Source organism: Benincasa hispida, chromosome 4 (genome assembly GCF_009727055.1).
Source record: "Benincasa hispida cultivar B227 chromosome 4, ASM972705v1, whole genome shotgun sequence".
NCBI lineage: Eukaryota > Viridiplantae > Streptophyta > Magnoliopsida > Cucurbitales > Cucurbitaceae > Benincasa > Benincasa hispida.
In genome coordinates, this window is record NC_052352.1 from 24169130 (window position 1) to 24188889 (window position 19760).

General features: G+C 36.6%; 3 protein-coding genes across 14 annotated transcripts; all 3 read right to left on the reverse strand.

The window, feature by feature from the left end:
• Positions 1 to 2854: 2854 nt before the first annotated feature.
• LOC120075759 lies at positions 2855 to 6595 on the reverse strand. Of its 5 annotated transcripts, none has more exons than XM_039029417.1 (7): positions 6454 to 6595; positions 6243 to 6366; positions 6085 to 6172; positions 4461 to 4701; positions 3758 to 3845; positions 3392 to 3458; positions 2855 to 3300 (listed from the first exon to the last, which is right to left on the reverse strand). In XM_039029417.1, the coding sequence occupies exons 4-7, from the start codon at positions 4651 to 4653 to the stop codon at positions 3247 to 3249; spliced, it is 402 nt and encodes a 133-aa protein (XP_038885345.1). In that variant the 5' UTR covers positions 4654 to 4701; positions 6085 to 6172; positions 6243 to 6366; positions 6454 to 6595; the 3' UTR covers positions 2855 to 3246. The 5 variants fall into 5 exon arrangements, with proteins under 5 accessions (XP_038885345.1, XP_038885342.1, XP_038885343.1 ...); XM_039029414.1 differs by having other exon boundaries at positions 5648 to 6172; XM_039029415.1 differs by having other exon boundaries at positions 5648 to 6172; positions 6457 to 6562.
• Positions 6596 to 6704: 109 nt separating this feature from the next.
• On the reverse strand, positions 6705 to 11461 carry LOC120075758 (phospholipase D alpha 1-like). Of its 2 annotated transcripts, XM_039029412.1 has the most exons (5): positions 11294 to 11461; positions 10753 to 10761; positions 9540 to 9593; positions 7575 to 9435; positions 6705 to 7390 (listed from the first exon to the last, which is right to left on the reverse strand). In XM_039029412.1, exons 1-5 carry the CDS (start codon positions 11378 to 11380, stop codon positions 6957 to 6959), a joined length of 2445 nt encoding a protein of 814 aa, XP_038885340.1. In that variant the 5' UTR covers positions 11381 to 11461; the 3' UTR covers positions 6705 to 6956. The 2 variants fall into 2 exon arrangements, with proteins under 2 accessions (XP_038885340.1, XP_038885341.1); XM_039029413.1 differs by lacking the exon at positions 10753 to 10761.
• A 721-nt stretch (positions 11462 to 12182) lies between these two features.
• On the reverse strand, positions 12183 to 18873 carry LOC120075756 (RNA-dependent RNA polymerase 6). 7 transcript variants are annotated; one of them, XM_039029406.1, is made up of 4 exons: positions 18673 to 18871; positions 17321 to 17420; positions 13671 to 16393; positions 12183 to 13338 (listed from the first exon to the last, which is right to left on the reverse strand). In XM_039029406.1, the coding sequence occupies exons 3-4, from the start codon at positions 16383 to 16385 to the stop codon at positions 12463 to 12465; spliced, it is 3591 nt and encodes a 1196-aa protein (XP_038885334.1). In that variant the 5' UTR covers positions 16386 to 16393; positions 17321 to 17420; positions 18673 to 18871; the 3' UTR covers positions 12183 to 12462. The 7 variants fall into 7 exon arrangements, with proteins under 7 accessions (XP_038885334.1, XP_038885337.1, XP_038885336.1 ...); XM_039029409.1 differs by having other exon boundaries at positions 17321 to 17496; XM_039029408.1 differs by having other exon boundaries at positions 17321 to 17501.
• Between the last annotated feature and the right edge of the window lie 887 nt (positions 18874 to 19760).

Sequence of the window (19760 nt, forward strand, 5' to 3'; positions counted from 1 at the left end):
TATTTACCTTGTTTGGCCTTCTTCTTTTCTGTCAAATATCTGGGGCAGTTTCTTTTCCAGTGCCCGTTCTGGTTGCAATGGAAATATTTTCCCTTGCCAACCCTCACTGGTGGTCTACCCCTTAGATTAGCAGGTTGTGGGTTCGCAGACGCCTTCCCCTTATCGCTCTTCTTCTTCTTCCACTTTCTTGTGCCCGAGGAAGAAGGTGCAGACTTAGTTCCAGAGGTTTAACCTTTGTGGAACTTTTTAGATGATGAAGTAACATTTGCTTCACCCTTCTTCTCCTTACTTTTCAGCAAAGATTGGAAAGTCTGCAACTCGTTGAGTAGAGTTATAAGGTTGTAGTCAAGCCTGTTCAGAACAGTGTTACTAACAAAATGAAGGAAGCTTTCTGGTAAGGATTCCAAAATAATGTTAACCTGGATGGCCTCATCGATACTAGACCCGTTCATCTCAGCCACGTTGAAGTAGTCATCATATTGAGAACATGTTCCTGAATAGTTGACCCTTCTTTCATCCGTGAGTTGAAGATGTACTTAAGAGCGTTGTGCGTGAGTTGCGCGGACGGTTATTCAAACATCCCCTGCAGGGACTCCATGATCTCGCATGCAGTGACCATGGACTCATGCTTCTTGGCCAAAACTTCGTTAAGGCTGCCCAAGATGTACGCTCGGGTCTTCTTGTTCACCCATGTCCATCGCTCATATGTTTCTCGAACGTTTCGAGCAACAGTAGGAGGTGGAATAGGAGGACATTCCTTCGTGAGGACGAAACGAAGATCATCGATGATCAAAATCGTATTTATGGTATTTTTCCAACTAGCGTAATTTTTGCCAGTTAGTTTATCGACAACAAGCAAACTTAAGGTAGCCATAGCCATAATTAAATTGCTAGAAAAAATGAACAAACTTAATTAAGTTTACTTGAATTAAATCACTTTTAGAAAATTAATCAAGTTTTAGCAAAATAGTCTAGTGTACCCTAAGTGATATTTATTTTACAATGATGCTTCAGTAGGCAAGACAAAATTCACCATGGGGTGATTAAGTTCCCCTTCATTGAAATGAGACATTCTCAACCATTAGACAGAAACAACTCCTTGTAACTGAATCTAATAGTCGTCATTTTTCGGTCCATAATTTATTAGCATTTTTAACAATTCTGTGTATAAGTGTAACCTCTCATTTTAGGTCCTAGAGTCCCGTCCTAATGAGCCAACCTTAGGAAAAAGTCGATTAGGACAAGAGACTAAAGCAACCCTATCCATTTTTGGAGATTAAATAAAGAGTTGTGCAAAACTGCCATCATTTAAGGGGACACTCACGATGCCACAAGGTGATGCATAAAAACTTTATCCAACCTAATGAGAGATCGAGGGATATGTTGTCACACGTCCCGCTCCCACCTGCTATGAACATTCTCTTCATTCACCTTGCGATGGAGCAAGAGTGCGAAAGAGAGTGAGAGCGAGATAGTTTTCTACATACACGTGAATATATTTTTGTAATTTCACCTGAATGTGACATTAGCAAATGGTCATTTATTTTTTTTTTTAGGGAGGGAGGGAGAGAGTGAGAGAGAGAGTATCATCAAACATGCATGTTAAAGGATTTATTAAAGAAGAGGGTAGCAATGGAGATATAATGAGTGTTGAATTGAAAGGACAAGTGGGGGTGGGAGGTTGGGTTTGAAGGTGGTAAATGAAGGGTGCCCCCATCTCATCTAAATCTCACATCATCATATCCTAAAAATAAAAAGACCCACACACCCACTTTCTTTGTCTCACCAAAACCCCAACACATATTTGCTGTCAAACCCTAAAATCATTTTATTGCACTGTCTCTTCACACCCACCTTTCTCTACTTTTTCACTAAACCCCATCAAACTTCAACATTTCTCCACTCCAATCATCTTTTGCCATCTGGATTTATATATTATTTTTTGCTCTATTCTTTCTTTTCCCCAACATCACCTTTAAATATTCTTATTTTATGATTTCTTTCTCGATGCTTTTTTTTTTCCTTATAATTATTACTGTATTTAGATGGTTCCATGTTGAGTTTTTTAAGGTTATGTTTGACCATTTTTTGTACGGTCAAAACTATGTTTTTCATTTCCAAAATCTCATGTCTGAAAGTAACATTGAGAATTCTGAGAAAAAGTTCTTAAATACTTTCATTTTAGAGCATATTGAATTCAAATGAATGACTGAGAAATACCCAAAAATACTATGTTGAATCAATCATCAAAACAATTTGTAATTAACTTTTCTTCTACTAATTTTTCAAACTTTAGGGTGAAGTAAACTTTAAAACTAAAATTGACCCTACTAATTAAGTAACATGAAAAAAGAAAAAAAAAAACAAACAAACATACGTTTCTATAAATAATACGTTCAAAATGATTAATGTGGACAATTATAAAAAACCGTGTCATTGTTTTAGGTATTCATCACAGGTCTCCTCCCTTCGAGAATATTTGTAGGGAGGTCAGATAGAATTCTAATTATCCTAATTGGGTGTCCTCCACTCTTAATGAGAATCTTAGTTGTGGTTAGTGCTCCTTAACAATGTTATATTTTAATTATAGTAATATGAGCAAAATGATTAATGTGTCCAATTATCCACACCTATACATTATAATAAAAAAAAATCCATGTAAAAAAAATTCAAATCTAAGAAATATATTTTTGTTTTTAATTCAACCAAACTGATGAAAGTGAAAATTCAAAATTCTAATATTTGGATGGAGTATTAAATTGACACCCTTAATCACGAACTTGGGGTCATAATGGCACATCAATTAAATTATTAAGCAAAATATTTAAAATAATAATAATAACTAAACAAAAAATGCCCCACCAATTACGCAGTTGTAGCATTAAAATGGTATTTATTACACTTTATACCCTGGGAATCTTTAATACGATCGTGGCCACAACTTATCTTTATGGGCTTAAGAATTCTTAGAGCCCAAACTGTGTTCATTACGCCAAAGCCAGTAAAGATGCGAACCCCAAACTGCTCAAAGCTAGCAGAAGTTCAACATAAAAGCCTATATTTTCAAAATGATCCCATTCTTGAAAAATATCCAAAATGGGTAGCTTGAATTCAACATATAAACACTAGTATTTGTATACTATAAGCATTGAACGATTTCCCGTAATCGAAGATATAAATTCAGCAGCGAAAAAAATTCGAGCTGCATAAGTTTAAACAATATGAAGACTCCCTTGAACTGCAGGCTCAGTCATATAGACCATCCTGCTCCCAGACATCAACAAGAAAATCTATCATCTCCTGCAATTTCATATGCAAAATGAACAGCCATTGTCGGGTTGGACAAGAATAATACAGTAGATAAAAGTGAAAGCTGCTGACAACTACTTACAGTAAGAGGTACAGGCTCGGGGAACGGCTTGTTTGTTATTAATAAGCTGTCATAAGTAGCATCCCAGCTGCAGAAGGCATACAAATTAGTAGTGTTTCCGTGAAAGTAACAAAGACAGCTAGATGTATGAAAAAAAAGATCTAAAGTTTTGTTATTGTTGTTTCATGAGCAAGATCCAATAATAAGATTTTAAGTCCAACGGTTTGATTTCCAGGTCGTCGAATAGAGCTAAGGGATTTATCTGGTTGAAGAGAACCGTTCTTGCATTCCATTACAATATGAATCAGTTAAAAACGAACAAATGTTTGTTTGTTTGTATGTTCTTCAAAAGAGAAAATAATATTATCTTAAACGTTATTCATTCACCTTATTTTGGGTTCTTGAACTTGCTTTTGCCTCTCGGACATTTTATTTCCAACCCATTGCTTCCTGGTTTCATTCCAAAGAAGTAGTCCTGAACAACAGAGCAGTTGAGGCACAACAATCAGAATCATAATGCACGTGTGATGCAGAGGAGGATAAAATCATTAAATTTGGAATCAGAGAGTGGAAGCAAAAGATATTAATGAATTAGAATAATTAAGTGTAAGCGCTAATCAATCCAAAAGCTTAAGTTGATAGATTACAATAAATTTAAGTAAATCAAATACTTTAACACTCTCTCACTTGTAGGCTTAGAAACTTGTTAGAAGGCTCGACAAGTAGAAATCGATATTAACGGAGAACGAATGATATTAAAGGGTTTGAACACGAGAGCTCTTACTCTAATATCATGTTAAAATCATCACTAACTATACCAATATGATCATAGAACCAGGAAGAATGACAGACACACATCCTTATTTAATGACGACATAGAAACCCAACGAAAAAAGATACGTTAGAATTGCCACTGAAGGAGCCAAGATTAAATGATTGCCCATCAAACACTAACCCAACTAAAATTAACTCTATCAACAGTCACAAACCAAAAGAAAAGAATGAAAGAAAATCCAATGGAACAATTGAGCTTTCCAATAAACAGATCACAGGAAAACATCAGACAGATTGAAGACAGGCTTGCAGTTACCAGAATTTACAAAGTCTGTACTGCTCCCAATATTGCTGTGAGAATCATGTGAGTGAGCTGATGCCATGCTTCTCTGGGACCAAACTGTACTGTTGTCCATTTCACATGTGCTAGAGCTCGGGATATTTTCTGGTAAGCATTGTTTCTTTGCTTCTTGGTCTTTAACTCTCAGACCTTTAGACGGCCCATCCATTGCATTACTTAGTGCAGATGCAGTGCAGCATCCATGGCAGCTTCTTCTCTGTTACAAGCCATGTTTAAATCACAAAGTAAAAGATTCCAATCTCTCTAAGGATTTCTATAGCTATGCTTCTTTTTATATAAGCTAACTGGATAATTTAATAAAATACTTGAAAGAAATTCTGGAACCACTAAAACTGCAGCCTCAGTACACTAATTACTTTAGTTTGGATCGATACTAGAGTATTACATCGATCCACAAGTATAATTGTGGGCAGAAATCTGACTTTCAAATGCTAAGGCCCACTTAAAATTTTCTTTTTTCTGTAAAGTCAATCGTGTTTACTAAATTTTTTTGTATTTCTAGTTTACTCTAAAAAGCATTTTGTAAATCTTACCAATTTTTTATTAAGTTGACAAAGTAGTTTTTAGAAAGAAGAGAAAAAAAAAAAAGAGTCAGAACAAAGAATGCATAGAATGAGTAGCTTCCATACGCTTAATCTTTAAAAACAGAAAACCAAAAACAATATCATTATCAAAAAAAATCCAAACAATCAGTTTCGTCGTTGTAGCTCCATCTAGGTGGCATGCTGGCACTGGCAGATTAAAAAAGACACAAGCAAGATGGTTCATGAGGAAAAAAGTGGAATTGCATTCATCTACTGGATTAGTTGGCTGGACTTTCCCTTTCCTCTAAAAAGAATTCCATAAGGTTTCTTTTTGTTGTTACCCAATTGGTGAGTCTTTTCTAATCTCCCTGGCCTTCTTTCAAGATGGTCACCTAATCCTCCAAAAAAGTGTAAAAGAAGAAGAAGAAGAAAAAGAAGCCAAGTCCCTAAGAAACTTACGAGTATATATATATATGTATATGGAAAGAGAGTAATCAGAATACAAAGACTTGGTACCAATATCAGAAGGAATGAATTCCCTTTAGGACCAACTTAACTATTCATAAATTTTCTCTATCTGATTCATATCTCATTCGAGCTTTAAACTAGGATCCTTACATGGAAAAGAAGCTTGATATTATCCACCATCAAAAGAATAAGTGCGCGCAGATATTCTCCAGAAAACTGTAAGAATGAACAACATGGTTTCTTGCTAGAGCAACCCTCTAAGCGGCCGAGGAGACAACACCTAGAATACATAGTTTCCCCTGCGTAAACAACTTCCTAGAACTTGAAGAAAGGAATGAAGGGTAAAAAGCCTGAACAAGTTCCTGTTCACTAACTCTCAAGCTTGCTTGATGAAGAAGCAAAAAGAAATATTAAAGATTCCAATCCAAAGTAAAATACTCTTAAACTACACATGAAAAGCTAATGCTTCTATTTCTATTGTTTACCCTGCAAGCTAAGGGAAGAACCATAAAATGACCAATAAATCCTCCTTTTAATGTGATCTACAAGACCCAGAACCAGAAAAGGAAGGGAAAAAACACCATCACCAGAAAGACAGAGAAGAGAAGATTGAAAATTAATGCTTGTCCATCGTTGCTACTCCGAGTGATCGCTTGTCGTCTCTTGAATTTGTCACTGACCAAAAACGATTTTTATAAATGATCATTAAGAAAGGAAGAGACAAGCAAACACACGAGAAACTCACCTCAGTCGTGTTGTAATCTGTTAGAGCACAAGCCAAATGTTCCCTGGATAATGCATTTACGCGTTTCCAAGCAAAATTATCCGAAGAAGAGCACTAAATCCTGGTGGGGAGAGGCCTGAAGTTCCTGCAAAGTGAATCATACGAAGAAAAACCAGTAAGCAATAAAGGAAAAGCAACGTTGAAAACCCAATAGCTAATTGCTATGGCTTACGACGTTGAAAAACATGTAAAACTCCCCCGACCGCGAAAGAGAGAAGCCTTCGAATAATGTCCAGACGGTCCAGAGTCGAATATCGGGCAGATTTTAGAAGGGTCGAAATAAATAAACCATTGAATAATGATGGTACCTTACCAAGTGGAAAACAGAGTCAATTCATCCTCCATTTTTTAATCTCGTATGTTCTGCTGCAATGGTAAGAGAGAAAAAGCAAAAGACAGGGTAAAGTAAAGGAGTAAAGCCCAGGTCAAATTTGAGAATATATTCCAATATTTTAAGTCTATAAAAACTATTCTTTTCTCTTCTAGTCTTCTGTATTGTTCCAATTTCTAACTTTCCCTTTTTGTTCTGAGAATAATGAAACAATTCAACATCAATCAAGTCATCTAAAGATCAAATCTTTACCGACACAACATATTTACATCTTTTGACCAACCAATCCTAGGTACGAGGAGATGATCAAATCACGCAAATAATCCTCCTCACACGACATGTCGTCAAGTGGTAAGGATTGGAGGTAGATACTCGGCTAGTTGCCCAAGAACACGAGCCTTCGTGTCAGGGAAAAATTCAAACTTTGGCAGCGCCGAAACCGATCCGTTTGAGCCTACTTGGATGGGATAGGAAAGCAGATGGCCAGGAAGATCGCCATCAAAGGTATCGTCTGAGTAAAATTGCCAGTTCTCTAGAGCGAGCTTGTTTACGAATTGGATGCATTCTTCACTCTCTGGGTTATGGAAGGCTTTGTCAAACAGACCAAGATGCTCGTACCATAGAGCCACTCTGAAGCCATAGATTTGACCTCTTGCAGGCTCACCAGATGCCAAATAATGAGGTTGAAAAGCCCCCATTGCAATCTCGGAGTCTCTTCCTCCGTCCATTGACCTCTGGTTGATGTTGGCAGACCCAATAATTATGTATTCATCGTCAACTAAAATTCAGAGAACACAATGAAACAGAGAAATAATCACATAACTTTATTGAAATATCAAAATCAGAATGCTTGGTAACTGGAAGGTGTAAATGCAACGCAACCCAGGTTTTTCTATCATATTTTATGTAGGAAGTCAATTCAATGACTTATGATGCAGAGAAGGCAATCTCTTAAGTCTTACCTATCATCATTTTTGAATGAACATAGATCATAAAACGTCGGTGCTCTTGAGCCCGAGCATAATCTGAATTGGGCTCTGGTTTCTCTGGTGGTACATATTCTCCACTTCTCGTCTTCTCTCGATTGCCAAGGCAGAAGAATGTCAAGTAATCTCTAGGATTTGCATCGAGACCCTTCTTCCGAAGGGCTTGAGCTATATCTGTGTACATCATGTCTAAGGTTCTCCTTTGCCAATCTAATATTGCTTGAACTGAAGCACTCTCAGGAATGCCTTCTGGCCACATTGGAATGACAATATATGCTGTAAATCTCTCTCCAGCTTCAATCTTGCTCACAATCTTCAACGAGATCTCCTTTGGAATAAGATGCAAAGCATTGATTTCTTCTACCCTTATACCATTTGATTTCCAACCATAAGAGCTTCCAAGGAAATATTGATTCTCAATATATATGAAATTTTTCGCTCTGCGAATAGCATTAATATAAGCATCTTGAATACTCCTATCTATAACATTATCCTTCCCACTTACAAGGCCTACTCTGGATGCATCTTCAGGTGTATCTGGAAAGCCATCTACAGCACCACCATCAATAGACCGAAATATTTGAACATTCCAGGAGTCGGGGTCGTCTGCTGGTAGAACCATTACTGGGCGGGTAATGGTTTCTTCAAGCTTTTGCATTGGAATTAACAAGTTGTTTCCAACTTGCTTTCGCCATCTTTGTTCAAAATTGTACAGAATATCCCAAGCAACAGGCCCTTCTAGGCGGCAATGGATGTCATGCCATGGTTCCCGAGGACCACCTTTCCTAATTGAAGAGCCTGAAATGCTAGGCTGGTGAAAATCGCTATAGTGGATTGAATCTAGAGTTGAAAACAAAGGGTGCTTTGGTGTATCATATCTCCCATCACACAGATCAATGCCACCAACAAAACTTATGATCCTTCTTTTCTCTGTTCCTCCACCAGCTATTTCACTATCAAGCACAACTGTCTTTTGGTGATGAGTAAACATGGTAGCCGTCTCAAAACCCTGAATTATACTTCTACCAACATCAGGATTCCGTGGACACAGAGCGCAATGTACCTTCGAGTTCCTGAAGTATTCTGCAGTTTCTTGATCATGGGTTGCCATCAAACCATCTCTTTTGAACTCTTCAACGGAAGTTCTGTCATCCCAAACAAGAAGCAAAACAGTCACACCTTCTTCGGCCTTCTTCTTTAGCAGTTGTCCCAGAGTAATATCCTCTCCTGTCTGTCTTCTTTCCCGGTCTCTTATCAAAGTTATTCCGGTATGCACAGACCAACCAGTTATGTAAATCAAGTGTCTTGCATTGCTAATTGCATCAAAAATGTCCTCCCAACACCTGTGTACTTCATGAAAATTCCCTCCTGACAAACCAACTCGAGGGAGGAAGTTGTTTAAAACATGAGCATCCTGGTAAAGAGAAACTTTGCAACCCCATCTTTGGTTGAAGAATGTGAAAGGTATCCCACTGAACTTTGGATCTGGGATTCCTCGGGACCAGTTCCTGTCTTCATTAACACTTGAAAATTGCAACTTTACATGGATTCTAGAACGACCATACAAAGGCTTACCGTCTTCATCTAATATTTCAACCCATTTCTCATATACAAATCCCTTAATGATATCCTCAACAGGCACATAAGCTCTTCCAATTAATGTTGCACCAATTACATCTCCATCTTTAACTGTGAATATAATGTGTGACACTGTATGAGCACAATATATACGAAAATGATCGTTCCACTGAGGACTGTATGGCTGATCCACTATTCTCGTCCTGCCAACTCTGGCCTTATCAAGATCGACTGTTGCATACATTTGAGATCCAACAATCTCCATATTGAGTGAATATACAAAAGAAATAACAAACAAAAAATTAGACCCCCGTTTAAGGATAGGACATTAGATAATGCTACATCCACCAAAAATTTACATACCTCGGGACGGCAAAGGATGCGTCTCTTCACTCCGGCAAGAAACTTTTTGGTCGACTTTTTACATGAGAAGAAGATGAACATGCGAGGGTAAGTAAAAGTTATCAAGAGAGGATATTAAGTTCCAATTATGAGGAGGTCCTAAAAGAATAACTAGCTTGCATAGGAAGTTTGCAGCAATGAAGGCCAGTAAAGATGCTTTGATTATTGGTTATTCGTCTCAAAATTCGCCAGTTTATTTCATACATGTGGTTTTTGAACATAAGAGTTTTAGTTCCAATTTCTGAACGCTCATCCAGAAAGGATAGTTTTTCTGGATTCAAAGTTTATCTAAATAAGAAACTCAAGGAACCCACAGGCTAAAGAAATCATATCATGGAAGTTACACCTGATGAATGCATTAACAAATTGTTACAATGAACAAATACAAAACTTCAAATATCATGAATGGAACCTGAGTACGTGATGAAACCTGACTCCTATGCCATATCGGGACAGCATTTTTTTTTCCCTTTTTGCACTCAAAACAATTCTAGTTTTGTGCCATAGCAGGGCCATGTGAGGCCCCTAGTTAGAGAAATAATAGGAATATTAGGAGAATATTAGTATGGTTATTAGAAGGGGCATATTAGTAATTAGATGGTAAGTTGATTAGGGCTTTTAGTTATAGGGAGTAGGTTGAGAGAAAGAGGATGTGCAAAATCTGGGATGAGCATAGGCTTTTCGAAGAGGATTTCTCAGCCCGCTAGAATTTACTGTTATCTTTCTTTATGATAACATATTTTCATATATTTAAAGAGAATGTTATCTTTCTTTAAATATATGGAAGGAAATATAGCATATTTACAAATATTTCTATATTTTTGTGTTCTTCAATTTGGTGTGTTCTTGAGTTTATTCCTTGTTAGGAGGTATCCTAATAGGGCATAACTGGGAAAGAGGTAATTTATGGATCTAGTTATTAACCTTTCATAGTATATCAAACCACTCATTTAGAGATAAAAACTACACAGACCAATGCTAAGTCGATCAATTAACCAATTGTCCGTCGTGCTCATAAGATAAAATTCAAGTGTTAGGAGAATGAGAACAAACAGAATTCTTGGATATCCATGAGGGAAAATATGGTAAATGAAACTAAAATTAACTTGAGCATTGATGGAAAAATATGAAAAACCGGACTTTTCCAAGTAATCGCACAATGAAAGACACTTACCCTTTTGTCCTGCAATGACAAATTCACCTCAGTTAGAATTAAGATTATTGATGGACTTTGATGCACAAAAATGCAGATAAAAGAAGTCTTATCAAATCCTTTAAACTAAATTTTACGACAAAATCACATCGTTAAGGGATGTCTTCGTAATAAGTTCTACAAACTCAATATGACAAACTTAGAGCACACTATGAAGCCATCACTCTTTTGATATATAGGTTCAAACTCTTCTATTTGCAGTAGAATTGAAAAGGAATTCAATTCATTTTGAAACCAGAAACTGAGAAATTAAATTGATTTTGTTTCTTACAATCCAAGTCTTTCTATTCACTCAAAACTCTCTTCTCTTCCAAAACATTACGAAGGTGTTTCTTACTAAACGAGAATACTCATATCATCTAAAACAATTTCATTATCAATTGAGTATCCTATTTCTTAAGTCTGATTCTATTCTACAAAATTGAATTTCATTACCAAACGAGAATACTCATATCATCTAAAACAATTGAACTTGTTGATAGATTAAGTTTGAAAACCACACCTTCCCACAGAAAATAGGAAATCCAGTTTGAAGTCTGTCGATTCTATATATATCAGCATGAAGCGTCCCATGAAGCAAGCGCGGCATTTGTATCTTGCAACAGAGTTGAAAGAGAAAAGGATCCTTGCTTTTCCCCGAAAATGCGTCGAACAAACAGGAAAACTCAGATATTCCTCCATCGGGAACAACGTAAATTCATATATATATATATATATATATATATCTGTCTCTTATACACATCTAGATGGAAGAAGAGTATCTTTATAAATTTTTGTTTGAAGAAAGAGATGAGTCTTGATGGAATAAATTTTTGTTCGCGGCAATGGTATTCTTAGAAGAATGTGAAGATGGGGGAAACCCAGATGAGAAGATTACCTGTTTTGGAGTTTTTCTTCTTCCTTGCATAGCTTTTGCCGCCATTGCTACTCCAAGTCTATTTCCCTCCATTTCTGCAAGTTTCAAATATCTCTTTTTTTTCCTTTTCTTAACAGAAAACTTTTGTTGTCAGATTCAAATTACAATTTTGTCTAAATTATATATATTAGAGGAAGAAAAAGAACACTTTGACGTTTGTTACAAACTTCAAAATTATAATGAAATTTGTTAGGATGTTAGATGAAAATTGTGACCTTTAATGGTGTGGAGATGGCAAGAAAGAAAATTGAAATATGAACATCTATTCTAGACCACTGCCTCACTTATTTCAAAATCTAATAAACATTTGCTTCTTGACACACATTCATGCGGTAGAATGGTTTGTCATACTCCTATATAAAATACTCTATTTGTAGCTTGTAGATAAAGAGTAATATTTCAGTGCATCATCATGGGAGCACCTATCTTTGTGTAACTCACTCCAGCCACTCATATAGTCGGAGAAGATTCAGAATATATATATATATATATAGCTTACACCTTTTCTTTTTACACACATTTTGAGATTTCAGAAACATCAATGGCAATATTGTTTCAAGTAACAAAACTTCCAAATTTATAGTACAGATACAACTTATAAGATATTTTGAAGCGTCCATTCTCACTCAATGGTGCTACTGCGACATTATACGCTACAACAAGTTTACATAACAACTGTGTTCTATATTGGCAGAGTGGTCTTGCAGCCAAATTATCTGAATCAGCTACAAAAGCGCGAGAGCCCTTCACGATGTTCACATTCGATTGGAAAGATAACTCGCCAAAGAGTTAATCGGCTTTGTTGGGTCAAAACTTTTTGTCCGTTGGCATTTGATCTTGATCCGTGCAAGATAATCAGCAGCAATCCAAGGAAAGCTTAACATCGGGACAGTCTCAAGAACGTCTGGTTCTCGCAGCTCCATTGATTTCTTCAACCAAGTTGGATGGTATGCCACCTGATACCAGGCCGATGCCTTTCTTTCATACAATGCATTCCGTTCATCATCAGTGAGTTGCTCAATCTCTGGACCAATATTCTCAAAAACTTGCCTGAACTCTTTCTTAAGAGTGCTATAAGAATGCTTAAGCTTCTCCTTCAGCTCTCCTTGCTTCCTACTACTGTACTTTGGCATGGACCAAATATGTCCAGTGACGATCTCTTCTTCCCTGTTAACTTTATATTGTCCCAGTAAACCGCTCAGCTGACCGTCATACGAGCACTTTTGATTCCATGCTTCTGCAATGAAATCTTCTGCTCCTGCAACTTCGAGATCTACATCGTAATGGACATCCCCAGGAGTAAAATTTAGCTCGCATGATGTGATCATATCATCATCATATGCATCTCTAATTCGGCGGTACATTCTTCCCAGAATTTTGGTGGACTTGTATGATTGAGTATCTTCTTTCCCCATAAAATCTGGATATAGTTTTGGTTTCAAATGGGGAGGCATGGTCACAATCTTCCCTGTTTTGGGAAAATCAACTGCTGTGGCAGCTAATTCAGATAACTGAATGCAGTTCTCATCCAAAGCTCCATACTCGCTGCGGTCAGCATGAACAACATGCGCATTGCATATTGTCCCCAGACTCTCGTTGATCATATTCTTCGCGAAGAACTCCATTATATCCTATAGAATGACAAGATCAAAACCATAATAACAAAATATATTGGAAGAAATTTAGCCGTGCTGGCTTAATTGTCTAGATATGTCACTCACCGCAGCAAAATTACATTCTTTCCATACAGTCGAACTAAAAAAATAATTAATAAAATGAATACTAAATAAATAAATTTAAATATTAAAAAATATATTATTATTATTATTTTTAAAATAAAAAAAACCACCCAACAGCGTAGGCATTCAAGTTCATGTAAAGAGGTTATGTTTAGAGTCCAGGAAGAATTAAAGTATATGAAGAACAAACCATTGGTAAAAAAGATTGAGTTGGAGGACAATACCCATCGAGTAACTTGACGTGTAAGAGTCTTTACTTCCGCTGGAGCATACTCCATAGGTGGCCAACTTCTTTTACTAGGTGGAATGAGATTTTCATCCCAAGTAATAAAGTAGAGATCCCCATCCAAATCACTTCCAGAAGCTTCATTTGTATGGGGTCGTTCACCATTTTGAGGAAACACGAGGCAATCGTACATATGATGCAACTCGGGAGCATCAACTGCTTCAAGAATTCTCACATCACCCGGATGAAGGCACGGATTTTTGGCTATGACTACAGTCCCTCTTACCACAGTAAGATTGTTCTTTATCTCAGCAAAGAGAGACCCATGCTTGGAGAAACACTGCGCAAGCAATGGAGTGGATACTTGGATGAAGCATTGGCCTTCTTGTAACACACCACTCTCGTCGAAACACCCCATACACCACCTCCCCTCAGTAACAAAGATCCTAGCTTTTTCCCTAAGGCCCCAGAGCTGCGCTGCTCTTATACACATTAGCATGCCCCTTAGATGAGGTTCGGTTCGAGGTTCAAAACCAGCACTCAACATAATTGCTGCTGCATTTCCTTGTTCGGCACAGGATGCAGTGAGAACATCAAACGCGACATCTGTATCAGTGATCATTCTGTCCAGCTTCGAAACCATGGTCTCCTGCATACTCCAGAAAATTTCATCGGGAACACTTAGTGTAGAAAGTAGGGTTATAATCTGCCTATTAAGAAAACCTGGCTGAAATCTAGTCCATGAACAGATCTCCAAGATTCTATGATCCGATTGAAATTTATTCATGCTTGGCCTTAAAGCAAGTCTGATCCCATCACCCTTGGATGGCCAAGTGGCAACAACACCTTTGCAACCTGCATATCTAATTTGGTAAGCGCAGGGTGGGGTCCCATCCAGTTTTAATTTGTCTGCAACTTCCTGCGCAAGATCGGGAGTAATGGTACCTATCCCATCAGAGAAAACATATCCGTTCCTCTCGACATCAGGAAGATCGTGATTGACCATGTTTCTTGGAACTTCAATTGTTGCATAAGTAGATGAAAAGCACTGACCAATTCTAGCAGCACACTTTGCAACATTTTTATGGGTAAATCTCCCCATCCAACGTAAAATACTATCAACTGTTACATTTTTGCATTCAGAAAAAAACCAAGCTGATTGGTCCCTCAGTTGGTTGGATGAGTATGCCAAAAAGGAGTATTTTCTACCACACAAGTAAAACCCATGTTTCAGAATATGTTTCATCCTTCCAAATATTTTAGTCTTCTGGGGAAAGGAGCTTGAAGTAATTTCCTTTACTATAGGGGCAACATAATAGGTATAAACATGCGAATTGATTTTCTTCATGCCTTCATCCATGAAGGTCACCCTGAGGAACCTATCAGCAACATCCTTGAATCTTCTCAAAACCCTATTGGAGAGTTCGACTTCAGGTGGAAAGCAATACGCTTTTGATGGAGTTATTACTAATCTCCTGATTTCAATGATATCTACCTGCCCTTTAGATCTTTTCCAAAGTCTTGGGTTTTTCAACAACCATTCTTGTACAAGGTTTAGCCTCTTACAGGCATCCGGTACAGGACGTCTATAAGCATAAATATGAGTTAACGCAGCCAAATTAACTTCATTTGGCTGGTTTCTTAGCAAATCAAAGAATCTATCAGACATTTGGTGCTGGTTGATTATCCCTTTGTGCATTACGGCATTTATTAAAAATAATATCTCAAAGGACATGTCTTCTTTATAATGGATGCAAAAGAAGTGATCAGTCATTTGCACTCCATAATCTGGTTCATTCAGGATCTTGGGAGGGCGGTTGAGGGAGGCCTGGTGCACTCTTTGTTCTTTTAAATAATTCATGGCATTATTCAGCTTGATACCATAGCGGGGTGGGACTGAAACTCTGTAAGTATTACAACGACCAATAGCTCCACTAGTCGTGAAATCAGTTGTCCGGATCCATGGATCGTCATCATCCAACAAATCATACGGAACTGATTTGGCAATATCGTCATCTGCAGTTCTATACCAAATGCAGGGTGAAGAAGTAAGTTGCAAGAGAATAACATAACATGACATATCCGTATATCTTTTGATCTGATTAATGTCCCTCACCAAGAACTCCACTTTGTAATCACACTTCAACACTGTATGCTTGTTGTTATCTTTAAAAGAGAATGCAGTATCCTTCGTGAAACAAAATTTACAGGTTCCATCAAAGGGATCCACTAGAAAATTCATTCCACTGGAAGGCCCTCTCCAAGCAACCGAAAATCCATCATGACAAGTTAAGTTCCCTATATCAACTTGCACATCAGATAACTTAAAGGGAACCTTAGTCCTCCGCCTCTGATTTATATGGTAAGGACTCTCAGGCCCCAAACTCACCTTCAACAATTTATCGTTCAAAAATAGCTCACTACGACCTGCAGCATGTAGAGCCCCAGCAGCAGAGTCAGGTGAGGCAAAATGCACAAATGCATGAGGCACCACCTTCTTGTAATCATCAGATTTTAAAACATCAGCGACATTACTGATATCAAAATCTGGGTACGATTCTGGAGGAGTCCAAGAAGTTTTCAATCTACATCTGTCCACAAGCCCAATCTCGGATTCGAGATAACTCATAAGATCTCTTGCTTTAACATCACTGTCAAATCCACCAATGCTTACTTGAGTTACCACTATCTTTTCACTTTCTTCCGATCCCATTTATTTCTCTGATTGAGAAAAACAGAATGCAATTTCAATTTCTCGTTATACTTGACAATTAGTTGGGAGGTTTTCTTTTATAAACAAAATCTTAAGATGATGAGCACAGTATACATAAAACAATTCTAAAGTAAGCAAACCCACATAATAGATTATCAGTTCCAATGAATCGAAAAAATAAGACCATTCCATCAATCCAGGAAATCGAGGGTTGAAGAATTCACCCTCAAGTTGTTAGTAATAAATGCCCAATAACTGATTTCTCGTATTCTTTTGAACTTATCTGATTCTTGTAAAGTCATATATATATATGGGTCCAGTGGACATGTAGGCTAAAATAGGGTCAAACGTCAATTTTTATCTACCAACTCTTAAAAGCAAGAGAATAGCTTCCATGCAGAAAACATAAATAGTTTTTCTGGAAGTGGTTCTGAATTTTGACCACGACAATGCTTGATGAGTTTTCCAAAATAATTTTATATACACTGTTTTTTTATTTCATCTATAAATCTAGAAGTTTCCTGAGAAAAACTATTTCCCATAGAACATATGAACTGGTACGCTAGGGATCAATTCAGATGCACGACAGCAACATGTTCATGTATGAGGAAATTTATAAGTTTTCATAGTCTCATGCTCTATCAAAATAAACCTTCAATGGCCCTGAATGATCATAAAACATTTCAGGAATTCTCCCCCCACCACCACACACACAAAAAAAAGGGTTCCCTCTAGTCACATGATCTCATAGTCCACTCTTCCAGTTCCAAGGTACCAGAAATTCCACCAAAAATGAATGTGTCAGTATATATGTGTGACACTTATAATACTACAAGTGGGCAAGAATTAACCAACATTATAACAAAAAGAAACCAACTTCATATATAAGAAAAGTTGAACTGCACTAAAAGAATATTATGGTAAAGCATTGCTACCTGTGATCACCTCTCACAAGCTAATAGGGGCAGGAAGGACTGTGATCTTTGTTTGCACGGTAGGGAAACTCCTTAGTTTGTAAAAGCTTTGTCATGGATCCTTTTCAGAATGAGTGAAATTCAAATTGAATTGTTTATTGGGAACATGTTAGCACAAAAAATGATGGTCGAGTCCACTGCACTACATTTAACAAGATTGAATTTAACACTAAAAATACATTCCACTCCTATGACAGCCTGCTTAAACATATCATAATTTTAACACTAAAAATACATTCCACTCCTATGACAGCCTGCTTAAACATATCATAATTCTACAACATATGATAACTCTTTTTTTTTTTTTTTTTTTGCATCTGTGAGTGTCTAAGCTAGCTTACATGCACTTCAACTAATCTCACGGGATAACCCGCCTAACTAATCTCACAGGACAACCAGCCTAATTATAACTCTCTCAGTATTCATCTCTAAGAGTTGGCTATAAGGAAGGAGAAAGAGGTTTGCTGAGACTAAAAGTACACCGTCAAAAAGGTATCTTAACAAGAATTAAACACGTATTTACAATTTTCAAGAAATTAACTGCCAAAAAGTACAACATTCTCCTATTGGAAGATAGTGACACTAACTATAAAGCATAGATACGAATATGGATACAATAGGATATGGAAATACGTCAACATCATTTTTTATATATTTTTTATATATATAAACTTAACATAAAGATACTAATGTAATCCACCAAAGCATAGAAGACCAAATTAATAACATAAAGGTGCTTGATTTAATCCACCAAATACATATTACATTCATCCAACAAAACATTCATAATTCAACAAATCAAAACAAAGTAACTAGAAAAAATTAAAATTAAAGGAGGAGCTTGAGTTTATGAAGGGATTTGATGATTGACCTTGGCTTGAGGATGAAAATGCCATATTATCTAACTACTTACTTGATAATTTAAGTTAAAATTGAAGGAGGTTTCAAAAGAGAGTGAAAAAAAGAATCGGAGAGCTTCGAAACTGACCAGCGGGGGGGAACGGTGTAGGGCGTCGCTTAGTCGAAGAATATGAAGAAGATGGGGGGGGGGGGGGGGACTCGGGCGTTGAAGACGAAGACCGAAGAGGACTGGATCGAGAGGAAATCTGATGGGAGATTGTCAGAAACAAACTTATTTCTAAACATTCCTAGCCCACCAAACAACCCATCATAGGATAAACATCAAACGGTTTCACCCATCCTTTCCACCACACTTTATTGGCATTCAAACAAAGTTTCAGACAATATAAAAAAAACTCCAGTTTCTTAAAGAGAAAATGAAGAGGCATTGTGAATCAACTGAAAGAACTAACCTTAAAAGGCAATAACCTGCGAAATGGGTTCCTCTAGTTGGGATTGGCAAGAATCAAGAAGGCTTGCAGATTGCAGAAGAGTGGGAGCATTAAGATTGTAAATATATAAGCTGAGGAGTACAGTTGGGTAGCTTCTGGAGTAAGGTTTAGGAGTGAAGTAATTTGTGGTGGAATATTGACTGAGAGTGAAGCTGGAATCGAGTCTTTCATAATTCTTTTCTTCGTATTGGTCTTCGTATCTACGCTATTGTCTCTATTCTTCGTATTGGTTTTGTTTGTTTCTTCTTTGTGCTTTTTGGTTTGGTTATTGTCTCTGTACCTGTTTTTTTTTTTTTTTTGAGTTGTTCTACTTTCGATTAAACGTAAAATTGTACAAGATACTTCTTTTTTCGAATCAGCTAACATATTTGAATATACCTATGTGAATTTGTTTTGTTTAATATATATATAGTATGTTTTTTAGGCAAAGATTATCCTAAAATTAGGATAATTAGTTCTTTAATATTTTACATTCATCGTTTTTTTATTCTATAGTAACTGACTCCTTGTTTTAAACGGCCTCACAATAGTTGTTTTAAATGGCAAAACGACTTAAAATATATTCAAATATAACGGAATGACACTTTCTATCACTATGAAGATAGACGGTAACATTTTGTTATATTTATAAATAAATTATCTAGTGTAATTAAATGTTTGTATAAACTCCAAATTTTATTAGAATGAATGAGTTTATTGGATATGTTTTGCACTTTTTTTCTTCGAACTAGTTGGTGAATTAGTCAAATTTAATAGATAAGATAGGGCTATGTTTCAAAATCAATTGACTTTAAAATATATTGTTCATCTTTCTTATAAACATAGTGAGTTTCTTTATTTTTCCAACTTGGGATCATCAACAAAAATGATGGTAAAAAATGCGATATTTGTTTTAGTTTGTAATCCAATTTGATGAAATTGGAAGTTTTGGTTCAAAAGGGATATAATCTTACTTTTCACGAGTCAAAGTTACTATGTTCTCCTTTGTTTTCTTAACCATCAAAAATTTAATGACGTAAACAATTTTCATGATATATTTTGAGAAAAAG

Coding starts and splice junctions, on each gene's coding strand:
- LOC120075759 (XM_039029414.1), bottom strand. CDS start 5,788: ATGTATTCTAGGTGTTGTCTCCTCGGCCGCTTAGAGGGTTGCTCTAGC. Junction 3,846..4,460: donor TACAGACTTTGTAAATTCTG/GTAACTGCAAGC, acceptor TCTGTTGTTCAG/GACTACTTCTTTGGAATGAA. Junction 3,301..3,391: donor CCGAGCCTGTACCTCTTACT/GTAAGTAGTTGT, acceptor ATGAAATTGCAG/GAGATGATAGATTTTCTTGT.
- LOC120075758 (XM_039029412.1), bottom strand. CDS start 11,380: ATGCCGCGCTTGCTTCATGGGACGCTTCATGCTGATATATATAGAATC. Junction 9,436..9,539: donor GCATCCTTTGCCGTCCCGAG/GTATGTAAATTT, acceptor CTCAATATGGAG/ATTGTTGGATCTCAAATGTA. Junction 7,391..7,574: donor TCATTCAAAAATGATGATAG/GTAAGACTTAAG, acceptor TCTGAATTTTAG/TTGACGATGAATACATAATT.
- LOC120075756 (XM_039029411.1), bottom strand. CDS start 16,385: ATGGGATCGGAAGAAAGTGAAAAGATAGTGGTAACTCAAGTAAGCATT. Junction 13,339..13,670: donor CACGTCAAGTTACTCGATGG/GTATTGTCCTCC, acceptor GTCATTCTATAG/GATATAATGGAGTTCTTCGC.